Below are 15,522 nucleotides of genomic sequence, written 5' to 3'. Positions count from 1 at the left end.
TGCATGCACCCCCCCCCCCCCCCCCCTGACACACACCACATGCCCACCCTGTCCTACACTCCTCCCACACACACCTTCAACCCTCGTACCCAACTTCACAATACAAAAGAGTAAGACTTTATTTTGAGCTATTATGCAGTCACATTCGCTACTCAGAAAAACAAATCCTGATAAAAAAATATTTTTGGAAATAAAATTAAAATATGGTTTAGCAGATGGTTGATATGTAGTATATGACTTATCATTTTAACAAGTTACAGATAAAGAAACATTTTCTGAAAGATTTTACGTGTATGGCCGTTGATAGCTTACCAAAACCCATTAAGTAGTCTTCCAGTTGAAATAATTGGCCATCCCTACTCTATAGCAATAGTAGGTGGTGGTTTAAATATGGCAGATTGAAAAGCAAATTGGGTGATTATGTCTGTTTCTATATTTGTGAGAGTCACTCAAACTGTAGAGTTCACATCTAGTTTTTAAAACTCTAAAATCTGTTTGAAGTTTTGGTTTTTCATTCAGGTCACTGCAAAGCATAGGGCCATTTGTATAACTTTTATATTGAGTTATCTCTGAAGCTTAGAGGTTAAAGTAATGTGATATTTTGTTCTGGGCCAGTAAAGCAGGTTCTACCCAGTAAACTTCTGGTTCTGTGGGCTGAATGAGTGGTATGGGGATGGTTGTGGGGGGCCAGATCCTGTATTGGGTCAGTCCATGGGTGCAGTCCAGCACGTCAACCCAACCTTGCATGCCTAGGGTTGGTCAAGGTTGGACAGGCTACAGTCGGACCTTGACAGGTTACAAGGATGGGCGGAGGAGAACAGGATGGGGTTCAACTCAGACAAGTGCAAGGTGATGCACCTGGGGAGGAACAACTGGCACCATACCTATAGGCTGGGGAACTCCCCTCTTGTCAGCATGGAGGTGGAAAAAGATCTTGGAGTCATTATTGACTCCAAGATGAACATGGCTAGGCAGTGTGGGGAGGCGGCTAGGAAGGCCAACTGTACCTTGTCGTGCATCCACAGATGCATTTCAAGCAGGACCAAGGAGGTGATCCTCCCCCTCTATGCGGCACTGGTCAGGCCGCAGCTGGAGTAGTGCGTCCAGTTCTGGGAGCCGCACTTTAAGAGGGATGTGGACAGCATCGAGAGGGTCCAGAGGAGGGCCACTCACATGATCAAGGGACAGCAGGGCAGGTCCTATGAGGAAAGCTTACGGGACCTGAACCTGTTCAGCCTCCAGAAGAGAAGGCTGAGGGGGGAATCTTGTGGCCTGCTATAAACTAGTCAGGGGGCAGCAACAGGCACTGGGGGAGTCCCTGTTCCCCCGAGCGCCGCCAGGAGTGACCAGGAATAACGGTCACAAGCTGGCGGAGGGAAGGTTTAAGTTGGACATCAGGAGGCGCTACTTCACGGTCAGGGCGGCCAGGGTCTGGAACCAGCTTCCAAGTGAGGTGGTGCAGGCCCCCACCCTGGGGGTTTTTAAGAGGAGGTTAGATGACCATCTTGCTGGGGTCGTTTGACCCCAGTACTCTTTCCTGCCATGGCAGGGGGTCGGGCTAGATGATCTGCCTAGGTCCCTTCCGACCCTAGAAACTATGAAACTAAGATCTGACTGTGAGCTGGCCCAACCCCATATGTCTGGATCTGGCCAAGCAGGTCCACATTATCTAGCCCCTGGGACTCCCCAGGGGTCTGGAAATTTAGCAGCAGGGGAGCAACAAATAATGTAGTCACCACTCCCACCTCATATTTATAAGTGATTTTAGCATATTCCATTTTTAGAGCCTAATACTTGTCTCTCTACTTTTCCAACAGCCAAGATTCAAGGTATGAAAAATGCTGTTCCCAAGAATGATAAAAAAAGGAGAAAACAGCTGGCTGATGATGTTGCCAAACTGGAGGCAGAACTGGAGCAGAAACATAAGGAAGAACTAGAGCAGTTGAAAGAGAATTTACCTGAGAAGAATAAGGTATAAGTCATGTTTAACCTTGCTTGGAAACTTTTAGGGGCAAGTTTTAATTTCAGTAACCTGACATTAGGTAGCTGAGAATTAATTTATTAACGAAATACTAGATTTAGGGCACAGAACCTGTTTTTTGTACCTTTCATTATTGGGGTGAACATAAATCCTTTACTCAATTTTACCAGATTTTCACTACTGTGCCCCTTAAGCGTACGTTACATTACTTTCTGCTATGAAAAGAATTACATCAGCAGCAGAAGTATAGTGTCATTATAATTACATCAGCAGCAGAAGTATAGCACCAGATGGTGTTTAGATATAGTTTCCTGGTCATGTATTTCACATTAATTATCTAAAATAAAGCAATTTTCTGTGAATTATAAAGAACTAAAGTATCTGTCTATTTAGGGTCAAGTAAAAAGAATAAGGTCTTTACACCGAAGAGTTTACAGTCTCAGGATCTGATGCTGCAAACCTGGTGGCTGAGAGAACTGCCCTAGCCAGCTCCTGGGACCTAGCGTGTAGGCACCCCCAATACGCGTGTGTACCCATCCCCCTACACATGCATGGACACATGCATCATGGAAAAGTCATGATTTGATTAACTCAGTTTGTGGGTTAATCGTCCAATTAATGATTGGGAATTGTCCGAGACCAAAGGAATCTCATGATGCTCAACAAGGACGCATAAGATGGAAGAATCCCATGCATCTTTACAGGCTGGTGGCTGACTGGCTGGGTAGCAGCTCTGCAGAAAAGGACCTGGGGTTATGGTGGACAATAAGTTGAATATAAGCCAATGGTGTGCCTTTGTTGCCAAGAAGGCTAACAGCATACTGGGCTGCATTGGTAGGAGTATTGCCATAAGATAAAGGAAAGTGATTATTCCCTTCTATTCAGTACTGGTGAGGCCGCATCTTGAGTATAGTGTCCAGTTTTGGGCTGTCCGCTACAGAAAGGATGTAGACAAACTGGAGAGAGTCCAGCAGAGAGGGCAACAATATGGTGAAGGGGCTGGGGCACATGACTTTTGATGAGAGGCTGAGGGAACTGGGCTTATTTAATTTAGAGAAGAGAAAACTGAGAGGGGATTTAATAGCAGCCTTTAACTATCCGAAGGGTGGTTCCAAAGAGAATGGAGGTAGACGTTTCTTAGTGGTGACATGACAGAACAAGGAGCAATGGTCTCAAGTTGCAGCAAGGGAAGTTTAGGTTAGATATTGGGAGGAACTTTCTCACTAGGAGGGTGATAAAGCACTGGAACAGGTTATCTGGAGAGGTTGTGCATCCATCCTGGGGGGGGTTTAAGACTGGGCTAGACAAAGCCTTGGCTGAGATGATCTAATTCAGGATGGTCCTGCTTTGAACAGGAGGTTGGACTAGATGGCTTTCTGACATCCCTTTCACCTCTATTTTTTTATGATTATGATTTTGTTGAGATTTCTAGACCGCTGGGGAGACCCATGGACCAGATGACATGGTTTTGGTCTCAATATAGCCCCAGGAGCTGGAGGTTGAGCACCACTGGATTAATTTGATTTAACTGTAAAGAAAAAGGGATGAGGACCTAATAAGTGATAAATAATGGTAAAGTGACGGAAGGGATGCAAACAAAACTTTACATAAATAAATGTAGTTCTAGAGTTGAATCAGAATCAATTGTGTAAGACATGAAACTCCAGGGTTGTAACTGGAATAGACTGGGTATGTCTGCCATATTTCAAGAATTTATTTTTGATGTTCTATTCTCATTAATATTAACTTAATTCCAACATATTTTGTTTCTAGATAGATTCTGTGGCGGATGGTGTTGCAAGTTTGGAGCTTGATGGATCAGAACAGCAGATTCAGCAACCTCGAATATCAAAAGCACAGAAGAGGAGGGTATGAGTCCAGTATCAATGTTTTCTTTAAAGGAGTGCTGACATTTTTGCACTACAGTGTTGGCTGATATTTGACTTCATTCAACATCAGTCTCCCGTAGAGCTCATTAGGCCAACAGTTTTCCAGTGGACTGTACCAAGGCTAACGAAGTGTGCAGGTGGCTTTCTTGTATGATGTTTTTGTGTTACAAATCAGCAGGGCTGCCACCTAGAATTCTGTGGATATTTTAAAATAGTACACTTGAGTAGCATGTTGACTTCACACTCATTTTGAGAGGGTAATTTCATAATTCTTACTTAATTAGAACTCCTGAATTTATCTTTCTGTGGGATAGTCTGCTTACTATATCTGCGTGGGTGGTAAAAACAGAAGCTTCGTGGAAGAAATAAGAATCATTACTTATAGTGTTAACCGTGTAGTTGTTTGAGGATGTTGATTTTGTATATTCTCACTACTTGGAGCACTTATGTCCTAGAGCTGGAGTTGGCACCTTATGGTCTGTGGGCCAAGTTCAGCCTACAAAGAAATTAGATATGGCTTGGGGGCAGGGAAGGGCAATGATTGGTGGTACATAGCAATGGGAGCACCTTCTCTGTCCTGTGCCATGCAATCCTCTGCCACATGCCACTGATCCCCTCCTCAGCACCCGAGCTGCCTGCTGTTACCCTGCCCTTGCCTAAGGCTCTTTTTTCACTGTGCTATTGTAGTCTCCATTCACCCATGTCACTGAATTTTTCTCTCCCCTCATAGCCATTAGCCACAGGAAACAATAGCTCTTGGTGGTGTGGATAAGTAGGGGTTGCATTAGAGGGTGCAAAATACAGCATGCAGCAGGAAGGGCTGGGGTGCTGTGGAGTGGATTTGTGGCCTAAAAAGTTGCTGACTCATGTCCTAGAGCCCTGAGGTTTAGCGAAGGAACTGAGGCAGAGTGTCTCTGTGTGCCTTATAATGTCTCCAGTTAAGGAATTATTTGAGAAGGCTCTTTTTTGGTAGCTGTAGGGGTTGCTGTCCAGAAGGTTCTCAGAGCTTGAGTGCTGAATGGGGAGAGCAGTGTACAAATGTGAGACTAGAGTCTGCTTGGGTAACATTCTGGCAACCCAGATTGGAGTTGACCACATCACTGGAGTTTATTGGTTTGTCTTTTATACAAAAAGTATTATTAATGACCAGAATGCATTAGCAGATGCATGACAAACAGGTCCAAGGAGGTGATGCTTCCCCGCTAAGCCTGACCAGTGCTGCAACAGTTGGAGTACTGTGTCCAGTTTTGGGCACTGCACTTCAAGAGGGATGCAGAGAATCCTGAGAGGGTCCAGAGGCGGGCCACTTGTGTGGTCAGAGGCATGCAGGCAAGGCCCTATGAGGAGAGACTGAGGGACCTAGATCTCTTCAGCCTTCACAAGAGAAGGCTGAGAGGTGATCTTGTGGCTGTCTATAAATTCATCAGGATTGGGCAGCAGGGAATAGGAGATGTTCTATTTACTAGGGCATCCCTTGGAGTAACTAGGAATAATGGCCACAAATTGATGGAGATCAGATTTAGGTTGGACATTAGGAAGAACTTTTTCACAGTAAGGGTTGCCAGAATCTGGAATGGGCTTCCAAGGGAGGTGGTGCTCTCCTCTACCTTGGGGGTCTTCAAGAGGAGACTGAACAAGCACCTAGCTGGAGTCGTCTGACCCCAGCGCTCTTTCCTACCCAGGGCAGGGGTTCGGACTCGATGATCTACTGAGGTCCCTTCTGACCCTAGCACCTATGAAACTATAGAAGTAGTCAGGGCTTCAGTTTTCCAGCTGCTTTAAAAGAACCTCCTCTGTGGTATTCCAGGGACTTTTTACTAAGCAAGATGACTATATAAAAAAAGATACATAATGGAACAAGTAAAACATGTAACATATCTAATAATATTTGTGTTAGGAAATTTTCATTTTCTTTCAGTGGCTTCCTGAGTTGATCTGGCTAATAGAAACTTGAAAGCCAAAGTTTTCTTTTATGTTCCTTAGTTAGGCACTTGAATTTATTTCTCTAACTTTAGGCAGCTTTGGCAATTCTAATTGAACTTTTTAATTGTGTTACTTATAGTTCGTTCTTTTCTAAAAGATGAATATGATATACTATCTAATTGGGAGATTGTTTTCTCATTGACATGTTGGTAAGGCGTACAGCTAAATCTAAGAAATATTACCTTCATGGAACTGAACAGCAAATGAAGAGCTATAGGAAGACTTGGAACACATTTTAAATTTGAGTAATATATTTCTTTTTACAGCTTTAATAGCACATCTTTGCAAATGTCATTTATTCTTTTAATCTCAGGAGAAGAAGGCTGCTTTGGAGAAGAAAAGAGAAGAAAGGATAGCTGAAGCTGAGATAGAAAACTTGACAGGAGCCAGGCATCTTGAAAGTCAAAAACTTGCTCACACATTGGCAGCAAGGCAGTTAGCAATTAAGCAGATTCCATCAGATGGCCACTGCATGTACCGAGCTATTGAAGATCAACTCAAGGATTGCCAAAACTCCTGGACTGTTGCAACCCTGAGAAATCAAACTGCAAAGTATATGCAAAATCATGTTGATGATTTCCTGCCATTTCTAACGAACCCCAATACAGGAGATGTGTATAGTCAAGGTAAGAATTCTAGTTTATTAAATGGCTTTTAAAAATGTTGTGATATAAATACTACCAGTAGTTTTGGAGCTTAGCATTATTAGTTTTCTTGATGAGCTAGGAGAAGTTGCAACAATCTTCAAATTGGGCTTCTGTAGTCTAGTGCAGACAGAATCATAATCTGATTTCTAAGTAGGTAACTGCTTTGAAAGTGTATAATTACACCTGTAGGATATATAACTTTTACCTGGCTATGCAAGATCTCATCTACCCAACAGAATCACTTATTGTTTTGAATTGGTGGTAATGGTGTGATAACCATGTCTTTTGAGTTAATGTAAACTGTAACGTAGACAAAATATATAACATGATGAAGTTAATTTGCAGACAGTTGAATTCTTAGTCTGAATCTTTTCAGAAAATATGCACCTATTGATCAAGCTCTCTTGGGAAGAAACTTAGTATAATTGGTGTCAGCGTGAACTTAAGGAAGTCATTGTCCAACAAATTCCTGTCCTGTTGCAGAGTACATTTTTGCAGATGCTGTAGATTTTAATATTGAGGGTTGATCTTTGCAAAATGCTTGAATCCTAAGTACTGTAGTTGCAAGATGTGAACATATCACATTTTCTTAAGGACCTGCTAAGATGTCAGTTGCATATTAGTATTGCTGTATAGCCATCCATAGGTGCTGTCTTCTATTAGGTTACGTTTCTTTTTTGTAATAGGAAAGAATTAAATACATCTCCTGTTTTCCTCATATCTTTGTTTACAGTATCCTGGTTGGAAAGTCATATTGATGTTTTTCATTTGTTGAGTGACTATGAATTGGGCACATGTCAAGAACTGCTTTGTTTGCTGTCAGTCCATTTTATGTCTCTCTAAGGAGGATGCTTCAACCAAGAAAATGATTCATCTTGGAGAGTATAATAGTCTGTTTGTCTTACTCTTCACCACAAATAGACTCAGTAGTGACAGTTTTTAAAGTTCTCTGGATTCTAAGCATTGTTTGTTGAGAAATAACCCAACTGGTTGTGGAGAGAGAGTTTGGGAGGAGAGGCAGAACTGCAGTTAGTTCTGAAACTTGCAAAATTTACCTTAAACCTAGCTAGCACAAAGGCAAGTTAACCATTTGAGGAGGAGGTTACTGGCCCTGTTGCACTCTTCTCCAAAGCTGTGTCTACTGCAGTTTAAAAGAACAAAAATATTGTGTAGTAGTAGAGGTGCACCAATAAAAGGAAAATTGACACTATTGGCAATCAGCTTTTTTTTGGCTGATGTCGCACTTTTAACTTTCCTGTCTCTTGTGTCTCCTGTACATATTATCAACCCTTAGGTCATTTAGTCCAGCCCACTGCTCAAAGCAGGATCATCCCTGAGTAAATCTTCAAGTATCTGTCTAACCAATTTTGAAAATTTCCAAGGCTTGAGATTTCACAGCCTCTCTGGGTGTCTTGTTCCAATGTTTAACCACCCTTATAGTCAGAAAGTCCTTAATATCCAACCTAAATTTCCTGTACTGTATTTTGTGGCTTGCTCCTAGTCCTGCCCTTGACAGTCACAGAGAATAGTCTATCTCCATCGTCTTTATAATCATCCTTCATGTATTTGAAGACTGATACCAAATCAGTCTTTCCTTTTCCAGCCTAAATTATCTTAGTTCTTTTAGCCTTTCCTTGTAAGTAATGTTTCACAGACTTCTTATTTTTGTCACTTTCCACTGGACTCTAATTTATCCACTATTTTGATGTGAGGGTACTTGAACTGGCCACAGTACTCTAGCTGAGGCCTTATAAGTGCTGATTAGAGTGGAAGAATCACTTTTCTCAACTTTTCAGTTGGCGCTTCTGTTAATATAACCTAATATGCTATTGGCCTTTTCTTGTAGCAAGATCATACTTGGCTCATATTCATACTTCAGCTAATGGCTCACTGTAACCCATACCCATTTCTGCAGTATTGTAGCCAAGCTTATCATGCCCTAGCTTGTATTTGTGCACATGATTTTTTTTTCTGTTCTAAGTACAGGACTTTGTATTTGTCCTTGGTGAATTTCATCTAGTTGATTTTGGAGCATTTCTCCAATTTGCGCAGGTCATTCTGAATCCTAGCCATTATTTTCCAGAGGAGATGGAACTCTACTCAACATGGTGTCATCTGCAAATTTGCTAAGGGTTCAGCATACATTGTTTGAATGCATTTTTATGTCATCTTTGTCTACCTCTACTAACTAATTTTTTTCTAGCTTATACTAGAACATGTAACTTAATAATTTTAATTCCTTGCCTGCTTTTCATTTTTCAGTCTGTTTTTATACTGCCTTGAATATTTTCCCTTGTACTGTGTCCTATTCTTTTTAATCAATGCATTTTTTCTTAAATATATTTGTCCACTGACCACATCTGGGTAAGAGTTTTACTGACAGGTTTACTGAACTTGGGTTTTTTTCCCTGCAGAGGAGTTTGCAAAGTACTGTGATGACATAGCAAACACAGCTGCATGGGGCGGTCAGCTGGAAGTGAGTATGGTGATCTTTTTGCTGATGAAACTGAAATGAATGACAATGAATAGATTTTATAAATAAATTGTAGAATTGTTCCCACTTCACTTATGTGGGAACAAAAAACACTTTTGTTTTTAAGCTCTTGCCAATGACGACACCAAGTCCAGCAAGGTATTAAGTGTTTTAACCTCTAGAGACTTTTCTCCCATTCCAACTGCTGCAGGTTTGTCAGATAGTAAAAACCAAATAGAAGCCAAATAGCCTTTATTTGCTGTCATTCGGCTGGTCTGGCCAACTGACAGAGGATAAATGTCAGGGTACAAAATCCAAAGCGCTCCCAAGAACACGCATCTTTATATATACACTCTTCTTTGAATCATCCAATTACAAGCTGACATATGGATGCACAGCTAGATATTCCTTTCTCTTGCATATCAATGCATTACCTTTTCAGTCCTTTTCAGTTTCATATCCTTTGACTGCATTTTCACTTCCACGTTGCTTAGGCATCTACCTTGATTGAGGAGATACTGAGGGTATTTACAGTCAGTCTTAAACACTCAACTCTTTGAAACTTCCCAGTCATAGGATATTTAGTACATCCTTGTTACATCTCCCCAATCTTGAAGCAGCCAACGCTGTGTCAAAATGTGATTAAATTTTGTAATTTAATCTGAAATAGTTTTGTAGTTCATTTACCTTTGGTATTAGAAGTAGACAAGTTTCTCTCTGATTCTATGCTAGCATACTGCTACATTTCTTTCAACAACGCAAAGTAGTGGTGAATTCAGACAATATTTTTAAAAAAGTTCTACTAAATTGGAAGAACTTACTTAAGTTTTATTAAAACCTAGTTTCTAATAAACCTCTAAATTCTGGCGTAAAATAACCAGATAATATGACTTTTTGAGAGCTAAGATTTTTTTCATGAGATTTGATTCTATTTTTCTGTGCATTGTTTTCCTGTCTTAAAAGCTGCGGGCTTTATCACACATTCTGCAAATGCCAATTGAGGTAATGCAGGTGGATTCTCCTCCCATTATTGTTGGTGAAGAATATTCAGGCAAACCAATAATACTTGTGTAAGTAGATATTTTTACTCCTACTTTTTTTTTTTTTAACAATCTTTGGGCTTTTTTCCACAGAAGGTGAGATTAATGGTTCGTGTAACTGCACCATTTTTTTAATGATGTTGCAGCTCAGAAGGGTGTCTGCAGTACTGAAAAACACCGCTGCATGTTTGAAATTCCCCAAACCTTGTGACTGATCTGGGCGTATGGACCACACTTTTAGAGTGTGTTACAGCATAATTTGCCTTGTAGATAATCATAAAATGATTGTCAGTAAGTCATAATGGAAAACTGTTGCACGGCCATTTTTGGTCAATAGGCTGCTGTTAGGCTTCATTGTTTAATCAAAAGTTGATTTTCACACAGTTGTAAGTGGGTTCAATGTACTATTTTATACAAAATCTGACACATAAATAACATCAAGCTTCTTGCATTGTTTCCAGGGTGGGTGGCCGAGTGTGTATGTATATTTTTTCCACGCTGTCTTGAACTTTCAAATTTCCCAAAATTACCTTTCAGTAAAAAGTGGACTTGTTAATTTATCTACTGTATAGTTGAAAGAAGGATAATGTTTTAAAACACCTTTTTTGTTTTTCAGGTATATGAGACATGCCTATGGATTAGGAGAACATTATAATTCTGTAAAACTGCTAACGGACACTGCTATAGAAAATGGTAGCTAACATACAGAGGTCACAAGTCTACAGGGGTAGTGATTGTATATTGCAACTTTGGGCTCTGGATAGTTCCCAAACAGATTGGAATATGATACTACCTGGAATGATTTTTTTTTTTTTTTTTTAAGAAAGGCACGCAATTATTAGATACCTATGAGAAATAGCTATTTATAAAGAGTACCTCGATATATTGATGAAATTATGTTTTAGAAAATCTTATTTAAAGTTTTGGCATTCATCAGAATAACTTGGATATTATATGCTTGGTTTACACAGCACTTCCTGCCACAGTGAAAAGATCAATAGTACATGTGGATAGCCTGCTTATTCTTACTTCTGTGCATTTCTTCTGAAGATTCACAAGCTCACATTAAATAATTTTAAGTACTTTTTGATAATCATGGAGATTGTATCAAGGCATGTAAAATACTTTAACATTAGTATTCTAGAGCATGAAGTGATGCTAGAGATACTATTTCAATAGTCCCATCCAGACTGAACTGAAACATTATAATGGTGAGGACCCTCCTAATACCTTTATTCAAGTAAGAAATGAAAACGAATCCAGTAGTACGAAAAATCTTAGGTTCATCTGATTCAAAGGATCACAAACCAAATGTTTACTTTAACAGGCTTTCATCTTAGTCTTGTAATCAAGGTTTAAGAATTTTACTTTTTCTTCTGCAGCTGGCTGATTCCTTAAATATTTTATATTCGTTTCCATAAATAATCTTATAGGAGGAGAACTGCTATTCATGGCTATAGAAGACAGCAATTGGGTGAAAATTAGCAATTGCACTGCCACCTTTTTATCCATTTTGCAGTCTGAAATGCAGTATTTTAAATCGTATGCAGCCAGTTGCATGCTAGAGGAAAAATAATTAGGTTAACATTTGATACATTATAATGTTAAAGAAACCAAAAAAGGAAAACTTGCTTCTCTCATTTTTGTTCCTGTTGTTTGCCATGCTTAAGTTTTGTTTAATGAAATAACTTTGTGCTCTTGCTGGAAAATATGTGGATGAGGACTTTCAGGAATGCTGTTTTTAAGGCATTTTTAACACACACAGAATATTTGATTTTGTGTTTCGTAGCATACAGGTTGCCTGGTAAATCAAGCGTTAACCAAACAAAAAGTATAGCGGGTCTGTATTCATTTGATATTTATTTTAACAAGTGGATGAACCCAGTTCCTTTTGTCTTGGTCACAGGACTCAACCTTCTGCTTTGCAAAGCTAAATGACATTGAGCTTTACCACAGTAGGTCAACAATATATAGTTTTAAAATTGATGTCAGAGGCAATTCATATTGTTTGCTGTAGGTAGCTGGTGAAAAATCTTCAGTTAATCAGCTTTTATTCCTGCTTCAATCTAAAAGGGAGGTGTGGGTGGAAATGATATCTAAATTTGGAAATGGCTGTACCAACCGTTTGTCCAATTTAAGATGTTTACAGCTTGTATAGAGCAAAATGTTTAATTAAAGTGAGCAAAGGGCATTTGCTCATATTGTATGGAACTTGCCAAAACTAATAAATTGGTAGAAACTTTCCTTTCAATTGAGTTTTTGACAAGTTAGGGGGAAAATGTTTAATGAAGACACAATTTCCACTTAACAGTTTGTCTTGAAGTAAATCATCTACTTTGGCATTCTTTAACACACTACTTCCTGTTAGTGATAAACTTTGATTTTCAGGTCTTTCATGGTCCTACAGCTTCTCTTCTTCAACAACCACTATTAAACAGCAAAGCTGTAATGTTAAAAAATAGAGACACAACAGTATATTTTTCTTCTATTTTTACAACAGTTTTTAGTAGAGTTGCATCAGTTGCACTTTCATAAGCTTTTTCAGTAGAGTCCTCCTTGGATGTGTTGTTGCACTTTCCCTCAGTGAAGTATAGAATCATAAGAAAACAGAGCTGGAAGGGAACTCAAGAGGTCATTTAGTCCAGCCCCTCCCCTGAACAAGGCAGGACCGTCCCTTTCTAAACCATCCCAGCCAAGTGTTTGTTTAACAGCTCCTAAAATCATCCAATGATGGAGATTCCTCAGCCTTTCTAGGTAGTATGTTCCAGTGCTTACCCACCCTCCTACTTAGGAAGGTATTTTCTTAATCCAACCAAATTTTTATTTGTAATTTTAAGATTTCCTAATCCTGTCCCGCGCAGCCACACAGAACAGCCTATCACAGAGGTCAGCAACCTATGTCCTGTGGGTTGGGTCCAGCCTGTGAAGAGCCTGGATCCAGCCAGCAAAGGTCTGATCCAATCCAAGTGTTAAGAATGGTATGTTGATTCCCCTACTTCTGCCTGATCCAGACTATGTCTTATTACTGGAGGGTCCATTCCTGTTGCTACTCCCTAAGGAGAGCTGGTCTTTTGCTCCCTCCCCTCCTCTGCTACCTTCTCTCTCTCTTCCCCCCCCCCCCCCCGCCCCCTCCAATACCCAGTCTCTATTCACCTTCACTGCTAAATTAGTCACTCCAACTTGCTCACAGCACTTTCCTGTTTTACTTTATCTTTTAATTTTCACTGTAAATTGAAGGATAACCATGTCTCTTGAGACTTCCATAAGAGAGCTATGGTGGAAAAAAAAACTGTCCTGTTTCATTTTACATATTCATTTGATCTTATTTTAGCTACATTCCTTAAACCATCTGAATATGTTTGTATTGTTGATGTCCCAGTCTTCAGATACCGGTAGAAAGTTATCACGTCCTTTTGTAGCCATATTAGCCAATTTAAACATTTTAGCTCTTCAAATCATTATGCTTAGACCCCTAAGCAATTACTTACGTTTCCTTCTGGACAGACCTTTTGCTTTTGATAAAATTACAGTAGTGATTGAAGGGACTGACATGTATGTGAATTTCAGTAAAGCTTTTGGACTTCAATGAAGTCACACACAACCTGTTTTTTGGAAATCAGATTAGTGAGAGTTAGGGATGCTTATGTGATTAAAAATTGGTTTCTGGGCTAAAATGCATTTTATCTGAAGGGGAGGTGAGTGGAACAGTCAGTGGGGCACGTTGGTGTCTTATTACAAGGGACGATTCTGAAAAATGAAGAGCGACCAGAACATTAATGAAATCCAAACAGTCAGCTTGCCACAGGTGTTTCAGTGCCCTTTTGGCGCTATGCTTCTTGCTTGGATATATTAATAGTTGGTTGTGGCTGTTGTGTCCATCTTTGGGAGAGGGGCTACAAGGAAGAAGAACCAAAACTTTGGGTTTTGCAGGCCCACACATATAGCTAGGAGGGGTGTGACTGCAGGGTCGTTAAGGTGTCCAGAGGCAAGACTTCACGCTCCTGTTAAAACTTGCCCCTACTCAACCCAACTGCAGAAATGCATCCGATGAGGTGGCCTGGGGAACTGAAAGCAGCCAGACATGAGACTAAGCAGCCTGGTCGCTGCAGAAGCCAGACTGAAAACGACACTAGACCAGTGGGATGCCCCAAACCTGGTGGCTGCTCTGGGGTGACGGTGTCCTGTGGAGCCGCCAGAAGAGTGCGGTACCAGTGCCACTTCCCTGGTGAGGCTGTGCTGGTGTAGGACATCTGGTGCTTAGTTCTGAGGAAGGGACCTTAGTAGGATTGCCATCATGAATGACGCGTGCCCCTGGTGGCTGGGGGGGCACAGCAACAGCAGGAGAGTGGCAGTGGTAAGCTGGGAGCTCCTGCAGACGCTGCCAGTACTGTCGGCGGTGTGAGGAGAGCTGGGGGGTAGCTAGTGCCGACCAGGGGTGCCAGCAGCGTCGACGGCAGCCAGCAGCGATTCCTGATGGCCTGCAGATGCTGCCAGCAGTGCCAGTGGTGAGTGGTGACTGCCCGCAGCCTTTTTGTAGGGGGTGCACTGCCACGCTCAGGGGACGCATGTGTACCCACGTGCACCCACTACGTGTTGCCAGTGATTACCATATGGCCAGGTTTTCCTGGACATGTCCTCTTTTTGAGTCCTCTGATCTCTGCCTGAGCAGTTTTTTAAAATACTGTCTGGGATTTTGCTCTGCTCTGCCGGTGTGAGCAGGGGGAGAGCAACTGGAGGCAAGGGTGGCGGCACTGGGGGAAGCTGTCCTGGTGCTGGGGCTGCAGCAGGGCAGGGGAGGTGCCCGTCCTCCAGTGGGGTGAGGGGGTCCTTTGAAGGCAGTGGGGAGCTCCATGGCGGGGCAGGTGCCTCTGCTTGCCAGGGCCGGGTGGCCCCAGGAGATGCTGCCCAGGGGAGGGCGGGCGTGGGCAAGCCTCCTGGCATGGTGCTGGAGCCCCAGCCCAAGGCAGGGGTGCCACAGGCATCCTCCCCTCCAGCCTGCGCCAGGGATGGAGTCGCTCTGCTGCTGCCCCCACGAATTGGAGCTGCTGCACTGTCGCCTGGTCGGGATGGCAGGGCAGAGCTGTGGGTCAGGAGTGCAGGCACTGGCAGTGCCAGGGGGCTGCAGGTTGGGAGTGTGTGGCACCAACATGGGTGGGGGTTTGGAGGTTAGGCGCTGGCGGGTGCTGCGGGTTGGGAAGTGAGAGGCAGCAGCAGGGACGGGGCTGCGGGTTGGGTTGGGGTGAGGTGTCCCCTGACGGGGGTCCTCTCTTTTTGGATCTGGAGCGATGGTTACCCTAGCCCTGAGGCACCCATGTCCTCCCCAGGCTTGCAGCTGGCCCAGAAGACGCCCCCTCCCCATCTCCTGGGGTTCCTGGCTGCCTGGGGCTCTGCACCCGTGTGAGGGCGGCGGGGCGGGCGAGCTCTGCCGTGGCACACGGGGGTCTCGTGCAGCTCCTGCGAGAGCCGTGTCGTATGCGCCCGCGGGAGAGCGCGTCACGTGACCCCTCCC

The 15,522-nt window shown here is 42.4% G+C and overlaps 2 protein-coding genes across 3 annotated transcripts in view; both read left to right on the top strand.

The window, feature by feature from the left end:
- Positions 1-1,822: 1,822 nt before the first annotated feature.
- Positions 1,823-12,257, top strand: OTUD6B (OTU domain containing 6B). Its single transcript, XM_014518219.2, has 6 exons — positions 1,823-1,972; positions 3,755-3,850; positions 6,167-6,479; positions 8,915-8,976; positions 9,937-10,043; positions 10,630-12,257. The coding sequence occupies exons 1-6, from the start codon at positions 1,832-1,834 to the stop codon at positions 10,712-10,714; spliced, it is 804 nt and encodes a 267-aa protein (XP_014373705.1). The 5' UTR covers positions 1,823-1,831; the 3' UTR covers positions 10,715-12,257.
- A 138-nt stretch (positions 12,258-12,395) lies between these two features.
- The window catches only part of LRRC69 (leucine rich repeat containing 69), a 61,917-nt gene continuing 58,790 nt past the window's right edge, over positions 12,396-15,522 (top strand). For both annotated transcript variants that reach the window (XM_025199419.1, XM_014518216.2), the window contains exon 1: positions 12,396-12,991. In XM_025199419.1, coding sequence (XP_025055204.1) covers positions 12,911-12,991 — 81 coding nt within the window. In that variant the 5' untranslated portion in view covers positions 12,396-12,910. The remainder of the gene's footprint in view (positions 12,992-15,522) is intronic.

Source organism: Alligator sinensis, unplaced genomic scaffold, assembly GCF_000455745.1.
Source record: "Alligator sinensis unplaced genomic scaffold, ASM45574v1 scaffold273_1, whole genome shotgun sequence".
Taxonomy (NCBI): domain Eukaryota; kingdom Metazoa; phylum Chordata; order Crocodylia; family Alligatoridae; genus Alligator; species Alligator sinensis.
Note: the sequence above shows the minus strand (reverse complement) of the source record. Positions and strands in the feature narration are given on the sequence as shown.

What these genes read in the sequence shown, in the direction of transcription:
- OTUD6B (XM_014518219.2), top strand. Translation starts at nt 1,832, where the DNA reads ATGAAAAATGCTGTTCCCAAGAATGATAAAAAAAGGAGAAAACAGCTG. An exon ending in ATTTACCTGAGAAGAATAAG is followed by an intron (nt 1,973 to 3,754) that starts GTATAAGTCATG and finishes TTTTGTTTCTAG; the next exon opens with ATAGATTCTGTGGCGGATGG. An exon ending in AGGAGATGTGTATAGTCAAG is followed by an intron (nt 6,480 to 8,914) that starts GTAAGAATTCTA and finishes TTTTCCCTGCAG; the next exon opens with AGGAGTTTGCAAAGTACTGT.